The 16,589-nt window shown below is 38.4% G+C and overlaps 2 protein-coding genes across 4 annotated transcripts in view; one reads left to right on the top strand and one right to left on the bottom strand.

The window, feature by feature from the left end:
- Positions 1-3,968, top strand: part of LOC131228185 (uncharacterized) — a 38,610-nt gene extending 34,642 nt beyond the window's left edge. Inside the window, exons 7-8 of one of the 2 annotated variants that reach the window (XM_058224048.1) lie at positions 2,307-2,431; positions 3,052-3,215. In XM_058224048.1, the coding sequence (XP_058080031.1) occupies positions 2,307-2,431; positions 3,052-3,069 (143 nt within the window). In that variant the 3' untranslated portion in view covers positions 3,070-3,215. Of the gene's footprint in view, positions 1-2,306; positions 2,432-3,051 lie in introns of both variants that reach the window. The other variant, XM_058224047.1, reaches the window with a different exon arrangement.
- Positions 3,969-7,579: 3,611 nt separating this feature from the next.
- On the bottom strand, positions 7,580-15,990 carry LOC131227975 (phosphatidylinositol 4-phosphate 5-kinase 6-like). Of its 2 annotated transcripts, XM_058223789.1 has the most exons (9): positions 14,589-15,990; positions 14,342-14,471; positions 10,938-11,105; positions 10,463-10,628; positions 10,228-10,344; positions 9,761-9,954; positions 9,139-9,284; positions 8,942-9,026; positions 7,580-8,446 (listed from the first exon to the last, which is right to left on the bottom strand). In XM_058223789.1, exons 1-9 carry the CDS (start codon positions 15,694-15,696, stop codon positions 8,158-8,160), a joined length of 2,403 nt encoding a protein of 800 aa, XP_058079772.1. In that variant the 5' UTR covers positions 15,697-15,990; the 3' UTR covers positions 7,580-8,157. The 2 variants fall into 2 exon arrangements, with proteins under 2 accessions (XP_058079772.1, XP_058079771.1); XM_058223788.1 differs by having other exon boundaries at positions 9,169-9,284; positions 14,342-15,990.
- Between the last annotated feature and the right edge of the window lie 599 nt (positions 15,991-16,589).

Raw genomic sequence — 16,589 nt, forward strand, 5'->3', positions numbered from 1 at the left:
GTAAATCTGTAAAGCTGTAAATCTGCTGTGTAGATTGATATTTCCTTTGACAAGTGTGTCATTACGGGGCTATATCAGAGGTGGCAGCGTTAGCTTTGCTGGTGGGAGGCAACAAGGTGCGTACAATGGACAATCTTTGTAAAAGGAATATGATCATTCCAAATGCTTGTATTTTGTTCCGTAAAGATGAGGAATCGGTGGATCATTTATTTATCCACTGTGATTTTGCTCGGCAGATATGGATCAAATTCTTTCATAATTTTCAAATTTCATGGGTGTCGCCAAGATCAATAGGGGAGTTCTTCAAGATGTGGCACAGGGGAGGATGAAATAGAGTTGGCTTGAAAGTTTGGCACTTATGTCTTATGGCAGGTATTTGGTCAATATGGTTGGAAAGGAACAATTGATGCTTCAGGAATTTTGAGGGTCGGGCAGAGGCAATTTTTGGTAAAGCAAAGGCGTTTGTGGTCGAATGGCTTAAAGTGTCCATTACGGATATCCGGTTGCCCGAGATGTGGGGTGCTTTGCAGTTCCGTTCTTCCTATTCCTGTTTGTGCATTCGTAGTTATGGCAAGTTACACACACACACACACACGGTTTCAAAAATAAAAGAAGAAGAAGAAGAAGACAAACTTGTCCAAAAATTAACAAAAAAATGTGTACCCGCTTAAGCTAAATAAGCTCTTTAAGAAAAAGTGACCTCTTCATCACTTATTTTTTAAGAGCTTCTGGTTAGTTTCTAAAAAATAAGCTTTAAAAGTAAAGCTTTACCAAACAGTCTATTAAAAAAAAAAAGAGCTTATTTTTTTTGGAGTAAGCAAATAAGCTCTTATTAGTAGAGATGCCAAACGGCCCCCAAGTCTTTTCATCCTTCGAGGGTGCCAAAAATACCAAAAATACCCTTTTTCGAGGCACCCATAAGGGTACTATATCTCATCTTATGCATGCATAGGCTCTAGGAGGTGGGTGCATGCCAAGGGGCAACACCTTGCTTGAGGTGTAGACAAGGCGCAGGCATCCACTGGCTCACCTTTAACAACTACGCATAAGCTAAATGCGGGATCATTTCATGCAATTATTAACTAGCTGTACAAAGTTAATCCTCCTCGTCATCATGATAACCTAATCCCAGTTTTGGAGTTTGAAATTCTCTTAATATTAAGATTATAATATAATGGAAGCAACAATGGGTCATATAAGTTTAGTCTCTCTCTCTCTCTCTCTCACACACACACACACACACACACACGTTCTTTTGCATTAAATTCATGTAATATTTCGATAAGAAATACACACACACACACATGTAATATTCGATAAAATTGTATGTAAATAGCTTGAAGTGTCTGGTTAGTCTGAACGCATTTTGGGTTGATTCTGGGTTTGCGACCAATACCGTGTCCCTAAATCTTGATTGGGCAGGTCATTGGGATACGGTTAGCCTCACTAATGTCCTTCTGCTCCACAATTTCCCATCTTACTGCTTCAAGCCAGAACCCTACTAGCAACTAGCAACTTTAGATATGGAACATTGGATAAACAGACAAGTAAGAGAATCAAAATCTGTGATTTCTTTGTCCATCCATCCCAGTCATACATTATGACAACTGCAAATCTCTTAGCATGCATACCTCCCTGACCATTTGATAGAGGAACTCGTCGTATTATTGGCAGTTGCAGTCCTTCATGAGGGACATACTTAGGGGAGACATCGATTGGAGGATGAAGTAGGTGATAGAGTTGCCAGCAAAGAAAAGAATGCCAATACCACCTATCCAATCGCTGAATACCTTTTTCCACACCATATTCCTAGGTATCACATCAAGTTGGAATAGTCCACTATCTATTCCATATATGAGATTCTGTTTTCTTCGAACTCGCGCGGAAAAAATAAAAAATAAAAAATGTGTAAGGCATTCGGACTATGACTATGGTCAGCCTGTTTGGGCCGGATCTAGGTTGAACCTTGAGGCTCATCTGTTTGACTTGGGCCTGCGGTATAGGACTGACAACTATTTTGCTGGGCCCAAGCTTGCATCTTGCCTCGAGGATTGATCTTGACCAACCTATTTAAGATTGCTTGGATGGTTGGGCTCTGGACCAGGCCCAATTCTGTAGCTCACTGCACTAAGCTGTTTATATAATTTTTCAAGCGTTTTTCTTCTGGCATTCTGTGTCTGGATTAGACCCCACTCCATGTTCAAATTTTGTTGTCTATTGCTGTCATGTTTTATTAAAAGATTCTGCTCAATACTTTTATGGCTTATATCATGTGAGATTTATTTATATTTCGTTCTGTTTGACAGCCTGCGAACGCCTTATTCTCTTGGGGTGTGATTCCCAGGAATTAAGAGATTACAGTGTGCTTCTTTACCACTGTGGATTTTATGAGGAATCTTTTCAGTACCTCAAATTGTATCAAGACTCGATGGTAATGCTTGCTTCTTAACCTCATCTAGCTATTGGAAGTTTGAGGAGCCTAATGTAAGTTTGAAACTCAGTTGAGTAGTCCTCACAAATTACAGCCCTCGAGGACTACAGCCCCCACATAGGCTAGAGGCTGCCCTTGCTTCCAGCCTACGGGGGTTGTATTCCTTGCAGGTGCACTACTGGCCTTCTCCATTCAGCTTTAGAAGTATCTAGTGCTAAACTCAAGTATCTAAGTTTTCAAGCAATTAATTCCTGTGCCTTGCACTTGTACAGAATTCAGACCATGCATCTGTTGGTCCTGTGGTTGAAGCATTCCCAGTAATCACATTGGACGGATGATCCTAGCTACTGATCGGACGGCTTTTGATGATTGCAGTTTGGGAAGCTAGAATAAGTTAACCGAATTGTTCATCCTGAATAGGAAAAAGTCCTCTAATTAGTGGCTGGGATCCATCTGATGGGTCTATTTCTGGCATATAATCCATCCATAGTGAGCCCCAACGGATGAGCAGTCCAGATCTTGTGCATGCCTACCCATTTCTGGAGATGGGGCGCTAGATAACTAAGTTACATTATTACATATTTAAATTTAGGACTAAAACCTTCTCATTTTTCTCAAAGGAGTTGCAATTTGACTGATACAGCAATGTGCCACACGAAAGGAATTTTCTTCTAATCCATCTGCGGAGCTAGAAGAGGATGCCGTGGAGAAATTGATGACTCGTCTTAACCTCATATTAATGGAGGAAGGTTGGAACAAATCTTCACTTGGTAGAAACTTTTGGGGTAACTACTCTGAACCATGGTAGCATCTCATTTTCCGTCTGTCTTTAAGCTATTGTATCCATGTTAAGGATGAGCAATTCAAGAAGTGCTCAGGCAACTTGTACGAGGAGATACTAAATAGGCAATTCCCAATACATGTGGCACACATGAGTCAGATCCCAATGATTCATCATGACGGGTCCATGAACATGTCCAGTTATTAACTCAGTTTGTTTGCTCATTAGCACTTGTCGGCATGAGTTTAATGGATATCTTGAGAAAAGATGACCAACAATCTATCCTCCAAGAGTGCATGCAGCCTTCCTGATTGATAGACTGGCTTGATTTTCTGGCCACAGCATGTTCATTATGGTCCCGACCTGATGAGTGAGCCTGGGCATTGGCATATGTGCCACTAAATCGCTTCCTCAACTATCTCGTAAATCGCCTTGGCATTTCTCTAAGCAACATATGGCCAGCAGTTACCATATTATCGAATTAGTCAGTGGATGGATAATGTTATGGTAGATCAGGGGTAAGTAAGGGAAATGTAATGAAGGGATGCAAAGCTGTGCATTATACAGAGTTATGGAAATGGGCATGGGGAAAGATATACCCTGTATTAGATTCATGAGTGTCATTGAAAGTAATGTATGCGTGATAATTAACACTCTGTACAAATGTTTATACTGTATTATAACAGATAATTTCATTGAAAAAGCAACTTGGAAGAAAATAAGAAAAGAAATGAGCAGTGAAATCTCTTCCTTTGATATTGGCTTTTGGGTAGTAAATTGCTGGATTTGTTCTTGATTTGCTTGCCATTTGTTCTCCAGAGAAATTGCAAGGTTCCAATGCATTAGGATGCCAACATGTCCTGATGTGTGTGTAATCAATTCGAAAGAGAAAATAAGAAGGAAGGAGAACAGAAATTGGGTTTAAATTGTGTTAGTTGTACAATGTAGTCGGCCCACCATTATTCAATAAAGGATACAATTAATAAAAGAGTGGATATTAGTCATGCTGAACTTGGAGACAGTAGAGTTCTAGTGACCTCAAGTGAGGGATTTAGTAAATAAATCTGCAAGCTGGTCTCTAGTCCCAACATAGGGAGTTGTAATCTCCTTATTGGCCACCTTGCATACGAAATTACGATAAACATCCATATGTTTGGTGCATTAATGAAAAACAGGGTTGTTAGTAACGTGAGTGGCAGCTTGACTATCACAAAATAGTTGCCAATGGTTGAATAGGACCAAAACTAATTTACTATAACGTCCTAAGCCAGATAAGTTCAAATATCGAGTGAACCATAGCCCGATACTCTACTTCTCGACGAAAAGTTGCTTCTTGCTCTTCCACATCAGAAGATTTCCTCCCACAAATGTTCACTAACCCATAGTTGAGCAGTGATCAATATGAGTCCTGGCCCTATTAGCATCTGAAAACAATACTCATCATGGATCAGCCTTCAAATATCGAGAATGAGGAATACTATATTGAGGTGTGATGAAAGGGGAGCGTGCATAAATTGGCTAACCACCCCCAACTGCATATGATGTATGAGGTCGAGTCATTGTAAGATAGATGAGTTGCCTCCCTCACCTTTGGTTAGTTCCAGGATGTCTATAGGAGCATTGTTATTCAATGATTAGCCTCTTATTGAGATTCATTGGCCAATAAACCTGTTTCAGCCCAACATTTCAGTTTTTAATAAATCTAGAAACCTACTCAAGCTATGAAAGGATTACTTCTTTTGAATGAGCGACTTCAATGCCAAGAAAGTATTGCAATGCTCTACAATCCTTAATCTCAGTTTCTAACAAAGAAATTCCTTTAAATTTATCATTACTGTAGAGTCGTATCCAATAAGAACAATATCATCCACTCCTACAATTAAAAGGATTATTTTGTCCTTTCTTTCTCGGGATGCATATGTATGGAGATGGATTAGTCAGGGAGCTTCTCCATCTGATCCTTTTGTTCTTGGGATGCATGGCACGAGGAGACTGTTTGAGATGATATATAGCTTTTTTAAAGCCTAAATACAGCTGTATTTTCTTTGAAGAAATCAGGAAAAGGTTTCATAGACTTCTTCAGCTAAATTTCCATGTACCGAGGTGTTCTTTTATTTTTTATTTACATTCAATTGAAAAAAAAGGTAACCCTTGTTCGCCATTACATCCATGATTCATGACGGACTGCAAAAGAAAGTGGGACCCACATAATGCTTTCAGTGGGCCAGTCTTTTATTTTTTATTTTTTAATGAATGAGCAATAAATAATGGGTCCCACATGATGGATGGTCTAGATCGGTGATCGAACATTTTGCAAAATGACAAGTTAGGAGGATGGTCCATTTTCTTGGCCATTAATTGAAGGATTGGAAAATCCGATCAAAGTGATAATTAAGAGTCATAGGAAATCAATAATGGACAATCCAGAGATGAAAAAACCTTTCGTTGGTATAATATGGACGTGGAAAATCATTTTCATTACCATTAATCTGATGATTTGAAACCTCCAATGAAAGTGCCTATTGAGAGGCACAAACAATAAAAGGTGGGTCCTTCATAAAGGACAATCTAGACTAATCATCAACTTAATCTGTTATTAGTTTGGAAAATTTTCTGGCAGTTGATTGGATGGTTAAGATCATCGTTTAAAAGTGATTTTGGATAGTGATGAACAATGAAATGTAGGACTCAGATTGACGGTTCAGGTTAATGATGTTACCTTTTTCAATACAATTAATCAAGACCGTCCTTTCCTTAAGCCACTGATCAAATGGGCGGGTATCATCTGTTCTAAGCGCGTGGGAAAAAAAGGTTGGACCCACCTGGTAGATGGTATAGGTCAACGACCAAGTGATTTCCAATATAATCAATATGGACCCTCCAATTTCTCCCATTCATTGGATGCTTAGTTACACATTATCAAAGTGATTCATGGGCACTGTTATCAAGCAAAGGCAGTCTAGATTAATGATCTGGCTTTTTTAATCAATCTAGGCCGTCCATTTTCTTGCTCATTGATCAAACAATTAGGCTCTCCCAGTCAAAATGATTCTTGAGAGTTATGGTTAATCAAAGGTGGGATCTACATGATAGATGGTCCAGATCAATAATCATACCTTTTCCAACATAATCACTATGGACCATCCATTTCCTAGCCACTCTAGAATCACTGGATCAAAGTTATTTTTGAGGGTTATGGTCAATCAAAGATGATGATGCTTACATGATACACGGTCTTGATCATAATCAGACCTTTTCCACTATAATCAATCTGGACCATCCACTGCTTAGTGATTGATCGGCTGGTTAGAAACATCCAATTTCAGTGATGCTTGAGTGTCCAGTAAAAACTGGACCTATATGATATATACCCTGTATCAATGATAGACCTCTAGGATGATCAATTTGGACTGTCGATTTCCTGGCCATTGATTAAATAGTTAGTATTGATTGCTTGAATGGAATAGTTAAAATCTCTGAAAGGTCGAAATTGACGATTCAAACTTCTAGAGTGTGATCAATTGAGACCATTCATTTTTTGGCGATTGATCGACCGGTTAGGATTGTCCGCTCAAGATTATTTTTAAGAAGCATGGGCAATCAAATTGTGGTAGACATGATGGATGCCAAATGAATGATCATACATTTTCCAATTTAATCAATATATATATATATATATATATATATATATATATATATATATATATATATATATATATATATATATATATATGATCAGGTTATAATCATAATCAAATGGTGGGTTCTTTCTTGAAAGATGGGTTGTTGTGTGACTTCCAAAAGGAAAAAAAAAAAAGAAAAAAAAGAAAAGAAAAAGAAAAAAGAAATCTCCTGATGAGAGTGATTCTTGAAGAATCATTCTCAATAAAATTTGGGCCTACATGCTAGATGGGCTACATCAATGATGGGACCTTTCTCCAATATAATCAATCAGAAGCATCCATTTTGAAGCCATTGATCACATGGTTAGAATCTTCTGATAAAAATGTTTCTTGATAGGCTTAGACAAGCAAAGTTGGGCCCTATGACATGCAGTGTAGATCACTGATGGGACATTTCTAGTATAAGGATCTGGACCGTCCATTTTATTTACCATCAACCGAATGGCTCCGATGAATCTCACAGTACTATATGACGTGCATCCAATGGCATCTTGAGTTGAATGAGAAACAACAACAACAACAACAACAACATTTCATTTTGCTTTCGACCTGCCAAACAGGCCTGATGACAATATTACAAACTGTCAACACATTAGCAAAAAATCCCAAATGCAATTCACAATCTACTTTCAATTGCAAAGTTGTTAAATACTATTTAACAGAATTTTGTGTCCAAAAGCTATCTTTTATTACAACCATTTTCAAAATTCCAGAGATGGTTATTCATCTTCTGAGAAAAGAATCAAGTACAAAAAGAACTCCGATACAGGTTTACCCTTGGGTAAATTCATTTACAATCGAATGGGCTAGAGTGGTATTTATCTGTGCCTCTATGGAAAAATATAGATAACTACATAAACATATGTAGATTGATGATCTGTTGTTGGCAACTTCAGCAGCCACAATTGATCTTTCAACAACGATGAAGATATAGTCGAGAGAGACCGTATCTTTTCCGTTACAATTGATCTTTCAACAACGATGAAGATATAGTCGAGAGACTGTATCTTTTCCATTACAATTGATCTTTCAACAACGATGAAGATATAGTCGAGAGACTATCTTTTCCGTTACAATTGATCTTTCAACAACAATGAAGATATAGTCGAGAGACTGTATCTTTTCCATTAAATACTATACACGGAGGATGCCATGAATCCAATGCAGGATTTTGGGGCCACCAGCTAGCGTCAATGAAAAAAAAAAAAAATTCTGATTTCTGTTTGGCTTGGAAGCGACAGCGACGTCTCTCAGCTGAGCCTTCAAGCGTCTTCTGTGAAAACTTTGAATATGAAATCACGGAAGCGTTTTGAGTATTGCTTTGGATCGACGGCTGATATTGATGTTGGGTCATATTGGATTGACTTGTATGCATGCTCGAGCTTCTTGCTGATATCGTAATCTTGGAGAATGTCTATAATACCGAAGAATAGGACTACATCATAGAACTCCCCCGTGGGATCGCCAATGAGCTGAGCTTCGCAATCAGGTCTTCTCACTGTCTGTTCGACCCTAGCAGGCATGTTAATACCCAGTCTAATGGTAGCCCACCTGCAGTTTTCACATGAACAGGGAAGGGGTGACTGATCCTCTCAGTGTTCAGGTTAAACCATGGACAATTGGGTTATTCTGTGATGCTCAATCTAAATTTTGTTCAACCAGAAACAGTACAAGCCAGCCCACCTTTGTTAACTAAAGCCATTCATCTGGTGGGTCACATCTGGAAATGGGCCACACCCAATATCTTCCCTATCAGGTGATCACAGCCATTAATATGGTGGCTTAGAAATGGACAATCAGAACCAATGATCTGCATTTAGCTGGGGCCAACTATACTATTAGGATCATCTAACAGGAGAGATTTTTGGGTTATTTTCCATATGAAATTTCCCCATAATATGAATGATTTAATCACTAGAAGGTGATCCACATGTATCATGTTTGTTCCATGAAGAAAATTGCATGCTCAAACAGTGTATATTTCCTCTTGTATAGGGGATTTTTTATATATTAAGGATTAGAATGTTCCGTGCAAATAAGTCATACCGGGTAGGGTCTAATAGAAGCTGATCCATGTCTGCTCGAGAGAGACGAGGACCTGCGTCACTTGTTTGTTCAGGCTCGCCATTACCTGCAACGAATGATCCCATACTTATTAGCTATTAAGTTACGATCAAGCTAGTTGTCTAATCGTTCCATGATTAACATATGGGTGGTAATGCAATAAAACGATGAGATTTAACCGATTGGAGTTCGAACTCCAGAGGTCTGACCCTCAGTGATGAGTGGTTCCTTGGTGAATGATGTTTCTCTGAAATGAAGGCCCACCAAAAGACTGTAATCCATAATCCTTTCCTGTTCGAGAAAATCACAATCCCGGTCTACTTGTCTGCAGGGGAAAAAAAAAACATTTCAAGGTTTAAGCTACTTTCAGCCTTCCAAAGGAATGAAAATGATGGACAACACAAAATTCAATTAAGATGACGAATCCAGATAGCTGAGATCTGATCGACTAGTGGTGTGAGGATATTCACATCATACTCGAGCTTTTGAGTTCGTGCGAATATGGCCAAGTCCAACCTTTGGGCATCTTCTCCCATTGAATGTGGAGTGTGGACAGTAGCTGTATTTTCTTCTTAACTGTTTATGTCTAGACAACCAATCAAAGGATTATGGTTATTTTATCAGAGATATGACTGGGTATCTCCCATCCATGTTGGGACAATCGATCCTCAGCTTCGATCACAGATAGTCATGAGGACTGCTTGACAAACTCAATCTGGAGGATGCTGTCCATAATCCTTAAAATTAAAAGATCCAATTTCTTACAAGACATTAGATGAAATGTGAATGCATCATAATCACCTGTGAAGCTCTTGGAACCAAGCTTTCTGCAGTCGGAATATGAAATTAAGATCGAGGTCCTTGAGAGTAGTGTTTTCATCGATCTCTGCCTCGGGCTTATCTGTTGTTCGGCCATGGGAAGACCCTTTCAAGTCAAAGCGCCTGTGGATGGTGTACTCGGAGCAGAATAGATTCCCCATTATGACAAATCGTACCTGCCATCAAACACGGATGGTTGTAACACCAGAAGACAAGTGCAAAGAACAGTCTGGAACAAATTTTTTGGCTGTGTTTGGATGCACAACTGAATTGGATTGCAAACATTCACCTTAATCAAGAGGAAATGAAAGCAACATTATTTTGTGGGATTAGTCCTCAAATTTCAGTTACATTTCTTTTCAAATCCAATCAAAAGCAACATTATTTCATGCATCCAAAGACACCCTTTTTAAGTTTTCAGATAAATGTGGTCTACAGTTGTTTCTTACCTTCTTTTGGGTAGCCCCCGTCAATTTCACACAATGCAAACCGAAGAACTTGGTCACTAAAGTATTCTCGAAAGCCCGGACATGATTGTAGTAGGCTGGTAGCATCCTCAGAAGCACCTGTGTTGAACCAAAACAATAAAGACATGGAAAAGAAAAGATCTAGATCAACCAAAAAAGAAAAAAAAAAAAGAGTCCTGTTTTGAACCAAAACAATAATAGGCAATGAAGAACTCACTTTCACTTCTGACTTCTTCATTGTCTTTATCATATAGCGGTCATCGTTGGTCAAATAAAAGAAGCTTCCACTTTTCCCGGGAGACGAGAGCTCCCGAAGTGCATCGTTTCCACATATCGATATCATATAATCAGCTGCATCAACCTTGAACAGTTTGCGGAGAGTCCTGAACATAATCATCGTCATTAATGACAATGTATAGAGTTATAATTGTTGGTGAGCCCATAAGAAAGAAGCAGGACCAACAACCTATTAATAATAGGTGTGCGTTTGGGTGTTTTTTCAAATTGGATTGCAATTCTGTTAGTCTAATAAATTAGAAAATAACCAATATAATTTCCTTGGTATGCTACGAAATATAGTTAGTTTCTGCCATTTCCTCTGGATGAAAATGAATGATTGCAATTCATTTCACTTGTGCACCCAAACACAGACTAAATGACAGTGCTAGTCGAATTGCATCTCGAGCTCTGACCTGAACACCAACGGACAGTAATCCTTCCATCTGAAGTCTGTAGACTGGTGTGGTGGGGTATGCTTCGTTCCTTCAGGAGGGAATTTCGTCCATACCTTTTCTTTAGGGTCGAAGGCTGATGCTTTCAGATCAAGGGATGTGGCCGGAGCAGGTTTTCCTACTGAATGCCTGCATTGCATATTGATAGCGGGCAACAGAAAATTACAATTAGGCATGGAAACTAAGAAAGAAAAACAAAAACTATTGCATAGATGGATTAAGGTGAATGATCAAACTAATCTCAAATTTAGAAGTTTCTGTTTTTTGAGATAATCCCAAAAGTCGCCCAACAAACTTGGGTTGTTAGGATGGCAGGATTTGTTAGTCCTATGGGAGTTATGGAACTAGGAATAGTGATTCCTAGATTTGTTACTCCTAGAAATGAAACTTCTATTGCTTTGTTGCTATCTTGTGTAGGGAGTCATAAATCCTTATATTTGTAAATTCCAAAATGCTGAATTCTAAATGCCAAAATTTTGCTTAGAATATTCATCAAACTATGACTAACTTGTGTTTAGAAATTTCACTCTTCCCGTATTTTATCTAATCGTCTGTCCACCATACATCCATCCATCCATTCATCAAGGTTAGAAGACAAAGGAAACATTTGGAGGAACTTTGGTGTTGCTAATTGATTGACTGGGAGATGCTTAGGCACTGTTTCTTAGATGACTAAAAGCGAGTTCATCTCATTTTAGTTGGCAGTAATTATGTATTCTAATAATAATCGCTGTTAGTATGAACTCGTTATGTATTAGAGATCAAGATCCTTAAAGCTTAATTACTGTTAACTAAATTGAGATCAACTCATTTTTAGGTGTCTACCAAACAGTGCCTTAGAAAGAAATTGCTTTGGATTGAAGCAAAGCAAATAGAAAGAAATTGTGTTTTCCATGGAAAGGAATGAAAGAGAAATTGTGGCAAGGACTATTTGTTTCTTCAATAAAATTTCTATCAATTTTCTATGCACGCTTTCCTTGGCCCAATTCAAGAGGAAAGCCCTGCCCATGATTCAGGCCCAATCTTGAAAATCCAACCCATTATTTCTGGCCCAAGTGCATTCATGATTCATGGCTTGGAATCATGTTGCATGCATGCATAAGGAAAGGAAAGGATTTGAAATTAAAGTATGTCTTGGGAAGATCATGATGATAAATTATTAATATTTGGAAATATGTAGTAATTAATTGGTAATTTGGGGAAATGATTAAATTTAAATATGATGGACTGGTGTATTTGGTCTATTTAAGGACTTATTTTACAACGAGAAGAGGATCTTATTTTGAGTTCTTAAAAAATTATTATTTCTATAAATTTTTGAAAAAAAAATATAGTAAGTGATTCCTCTTTAGTTGTGAGTGAGTCCAACTCATAGAGTTATTCCCGGTTCATTGGCACCACTTTGTGGTTGTAGAAATTTTTAGTTCTGACGTGTCTATTGCTTGCAATGTTTTTTGTACTTTTTTAGTTAATGATTTTTTTCCCTAATAATTTATCATCAATTCTACTTTTATATTACAAATTTTCATTCTATTATAATTTCTAGAGAATTACTAATATTCTCGAGGTACCAGCCCCTAAAACTAATAATTTTCTGGCTATAATCAACCTCGTTAGAGTTAGATTTTATTTATTTATTCTTAAACTTTAAAATTCATCTAGGCTTTTGAATAATCTAAATTAGAGTTGTATTCAAGAAGATATATTATTTTGAAGTCCCTGCATTTATTCTATTCATTGCTGTCCGTTGCAACTCACGTTAGGTTGCATCATTTTTTAATAAATCAAGGCTCACTTTTAAAATTTATTCTTTGGGAAAATAAAATTTTTAATAGAAAAATTACTTAGTAATTATTGACATATGCCATATTGGCAAACAGTTCATGTGGATACTTAAACATAGATGTTGGCACATGTGTAACACTGATACATGGCACATGTGAACTGCTTAAAGATGAACAATAGCATACATTGGCCAGTGAGGCATCTGTGACATATGTTGCCCATGGACACATTTAGAGTGCTTGAAGATGAACGGTGCACGTGTGACACATGTAAGATAGATCCTGATCGGACAGTGACCACAGCAATAACCATGTTAACGCTGGAAAAGGTCTGTGGGCCCACCATGATATGTGTTTTATCCACACCATATATCCATTTTCCCAGCTCATTTTGGTCATGAGCCGAAAATGAGGTAGATCCAAATCTCGGGTGGACCACACCATAGAAAATTTCGGTGGTTGAACGCCCACCATTAAAAAAAATGGGGGAAGCAAAACTTATTGGATCAAACTGATATTTCTGTTTTCCCTTCACGTCTGTGTGACCTGATCACCAGGTTGCATGGCAAATATAAACATTACAGTGGGATCCAGGAAGTTGTTAATGGTGGGTATTCGATCACCATTGTTTCTTATATTGTGGTCCACCTGAGATTTGGATCTGCCTCATTTTTAAAGATCGGTCCTAAAATGAGCTGGAAAATTGTATGGACGGCATGGATAAAACACATACACCATGGTGGACCCTATAGATTTTCCACTACCGACATGGTTACTGGCCCGTCACTACTGAATGGGAGTCACTTGAAGACGGACAATGCATGTGTCAGGTCGGCACATGTGAGACAAGACATTGGCATGGGTGGTACATGTACATGAAAGGTGAAACATTGGCACATTGGCCTTATCTGATAAATTGGAAATTGTTTTTTTCTACGATTCTAGAAGGAAAGTGAGAAAATAAATAACCCATTTTTTGGAAAAAAAAATGACTTGAAAAAAAAATAAAAAAATCTTTAACAAACTCAAACTCATGAATAGTCACTTCCGAGATCCAAACAGGCCACAAATTTCATTGGGATACCAACACACAACTTTCATTTTTTTATTATATTATCCTCAGGACTATATTTTTAGAATCCAATGTGCATTCTTGGAAGATAGTTAAGAGATAGATAACATAAGAGATCAGCATTTCAAGTAACATCTACACTGCATTCTTCAATCCACAATCCTCCTCCCACTTCAAACGAGCCAATGAAGAAAGAGAAAAAAAAAAAAAAAAATGCAATCATGACAAATTCATCATGGGTTTGATCTGGTGGGCCTCAAAAATTGCAGTGAATGGTAGAACCATGATCATATACTTGTTGGGACATGATGAATCTAGACCATTCCTCTCATAGCTCAATCATCCTCTTCACTGCCAGTGTACGGTATGATGTTTAAGAACATACCCAAATAACCCAAATACCATTCATCATGGCTAAGCAATGTGCATTTTCATACCAGACCATAAACAAAATCATCAATGAAAAAAAAAAAAAAAAAGAAATAAAGAGAAATGCCACAAATCAGTACCTAATTCCCAGCTGCAAATTAAGCATCAGATCATAGTTCTTATGCCCTTTAGAAATAGTCTCTCCCTGCCTCTTCATCTCCCTCTGCTGCCATTTCATCATCGGCGTCCGAGGCGCCCTTGAATCCACATCTGACAGACGGAGGGCTGCCAGACCTAGAGCATCATCTCCCACAGCTGACTTCCTATCCATACCATCAAAGGCCGACTTCCTATCCATACCATCAAAAGCCGACTTCCGATCCATACCATCAAAAGCCGACTTCCGATCCAAAGCATCAAAAGACATATCACCCTCCCAATTACCAATGCCATCAAAATTCTTCTCCGCGCTACTGTTATTTCTCCTCGCCACATCTATAGACTTTCTCCACCTCGGCTTACTGCTGCTATCAGCACCGCTCTTGGGTGTCTGCCAAGCCACCTGCTTCTCTTGCTTCTCTTGCTTCTGCGTGTAATCTGCTTCAAGTAGGGTCCAATTCAGAGCCTTTTGGGATGGGAGAATTGAAACAGTCTCACCAGGGCAGATCTTACAATCATTCAAATCAACCGAGAAAACTTCTTGTGGGTCCCAATCAATGTTCCCGACAGGAGAAGCCCCACCAGAAGGGTAGTAGGTCCCATTCTGCTCCTGTGGATCTTTACTCCATGTACCAACATAAAAGCTCCCATCAACCCACAATAACCGTCCCTCTCCCTTTGGTAAGTTTTCTTCCCATAATCCTACATACCTATTTCCATTCGCCCATACCATTGATCCCTTACCAGAGATCTGTCCACCCTTCCATTGCCCTTCATACTCATTCCCATTCCTCCACACATACTTCCCATTCCCTTCCTGGTACCCACACCTCCATTCCCCATCGTAGTAATCTCCATTAGCATAGCTTTTTCGACCTTTGCCATGTTTGAGATTCATAACCCATTGCCCACGGTACGTATCACCGTTAGACCCGGTGTAGGTCCCAAACCCATCCATGAACCCGGTCTTGAATTCACCTTCATAGGTAGCCCCGGAGGGCCATGAAAACTTCCCTTTTCCCATTGTCTTGCCACGGCACCATTCACCTTCATACATGCACCCGTCTGTCCATAAGTACTTGCCGATGCCGTGAGGGAAGTTATCAGACCACTGGCCTGTATAGAAATCGCCATTTGATAGAAGGCGTTCGACGTTAGAGATATCAGGCGAGGATCCGCTGCATTCCTCCTCAACATTGTCTTCATCATCTTCGTCGTCACCCTGGACCACTGACATGTTGGTGGTCGAGGAAAAGAGCCCGCCTACGCGCTTCTTAGCTGCTTGTGATTTCCTGACCGTTAGTTCCCACGCCTTTGCGCGTTGCTCTTTGTGCATTATATCACTCACTCCGATCCATGCACTCAAATGATTCTATCAAACCCAAAAATGTAAGAAAGGAAAAAGATTAAAAAAAATTAAAATTAATATATTTTCTTCCTTTTATTTTCTGTCTCTTTCTCTATATCTATCTATTTATCTATCTATCTATCTATCTATTTTTCTCTCTACTTCTTGTTTTGGATTTGGGTTTTGTGTTTGCGACTGGTGTGGATAATGGTTTGGTGTGTTGATGAGTGAGAAGAAAACAAAAAATGTCTTTTCTTTTTTCTTTTTGTCTTTCTCTTTTTTGTTCTTCTAACGGAATAACGAACGCTTGTGTTTTTGGTCTTTCTTTCTTTTGTTTTCTTTGACCTTTTTTCTTTTTCATTTTTTTTTTTTTTTGTGATGTTGGCTGATTCTCTAGTTTTAGGTTTCTCCTCCTACATTGTCTATCAGCCCTAACATTTGGCAGAAGGAGAGAGATGCTGTTTTGTTATTTTTAGTTAAACGAAATGACGACTACATGGACGTGAATTTGCATGGGATTAAAGGCATTGATACTCTACCTGAGCTTGGTTATACATGTGCATGCTCATGCATACAGTCAATGTGCACGTGATATATATATATATATATATATATATATATATATATATATATATATATATATATATATATATATATATATATATATATATATATACCAGAGCTATTTTAAGTGGACAGCGATGATCATTTCCTTTCTTTCATTTTACCGGTCCATTTGATTGTTCACCGATATGGATATTTTTAAAATCATTCAGCCATCCATTCAGTGTGATTTTAGATGCTCGACTGATAAAAAGTGGCCCATGATTTTAACGGTTTACTTGTCTGCCACGTGTACATTGATCTGTGAACGTGTATGG

Source organism: Magnolia sinica, chromosome 15 (genome assembly GCF_029962835.1).
Source record: "Magnolia sinica isolate HGM2019 chromosome 15, MsV1, whole genome shotgun sequence".
NCBI lineage: Eukaryota > Viridiplantae > Streptophyta > Magnoliopsida > Magnoliales > Magnoliaceae > Magnolia > Magnolia sinica.

Excerpts from the sequence above, each read along its gene's own strand:
- LOC131227975 (XM_058223788.1), bottom strand. The coding sequence starts at position 15,696 with ATGCACAAAGAGCAACGCGCAAAGGCGTGGGAACTAACGGTCAGGAAA. Across the intron at positions 11,106-14,341 it reads AATTTGCAGCTGGGAATTAG|GCATTCAGTAGGAAAACCTG; the intron begins GTACTGATTTGT and ends TATGCAATGCAG. Across the intron at positions 9,027-9,168 it reads GGAACCACTCATCACTGAGG|GTAATGGCGAGCCTGAACAA; the intron begins GTCAGACCTCTG and ends CATTCGTTGCAG.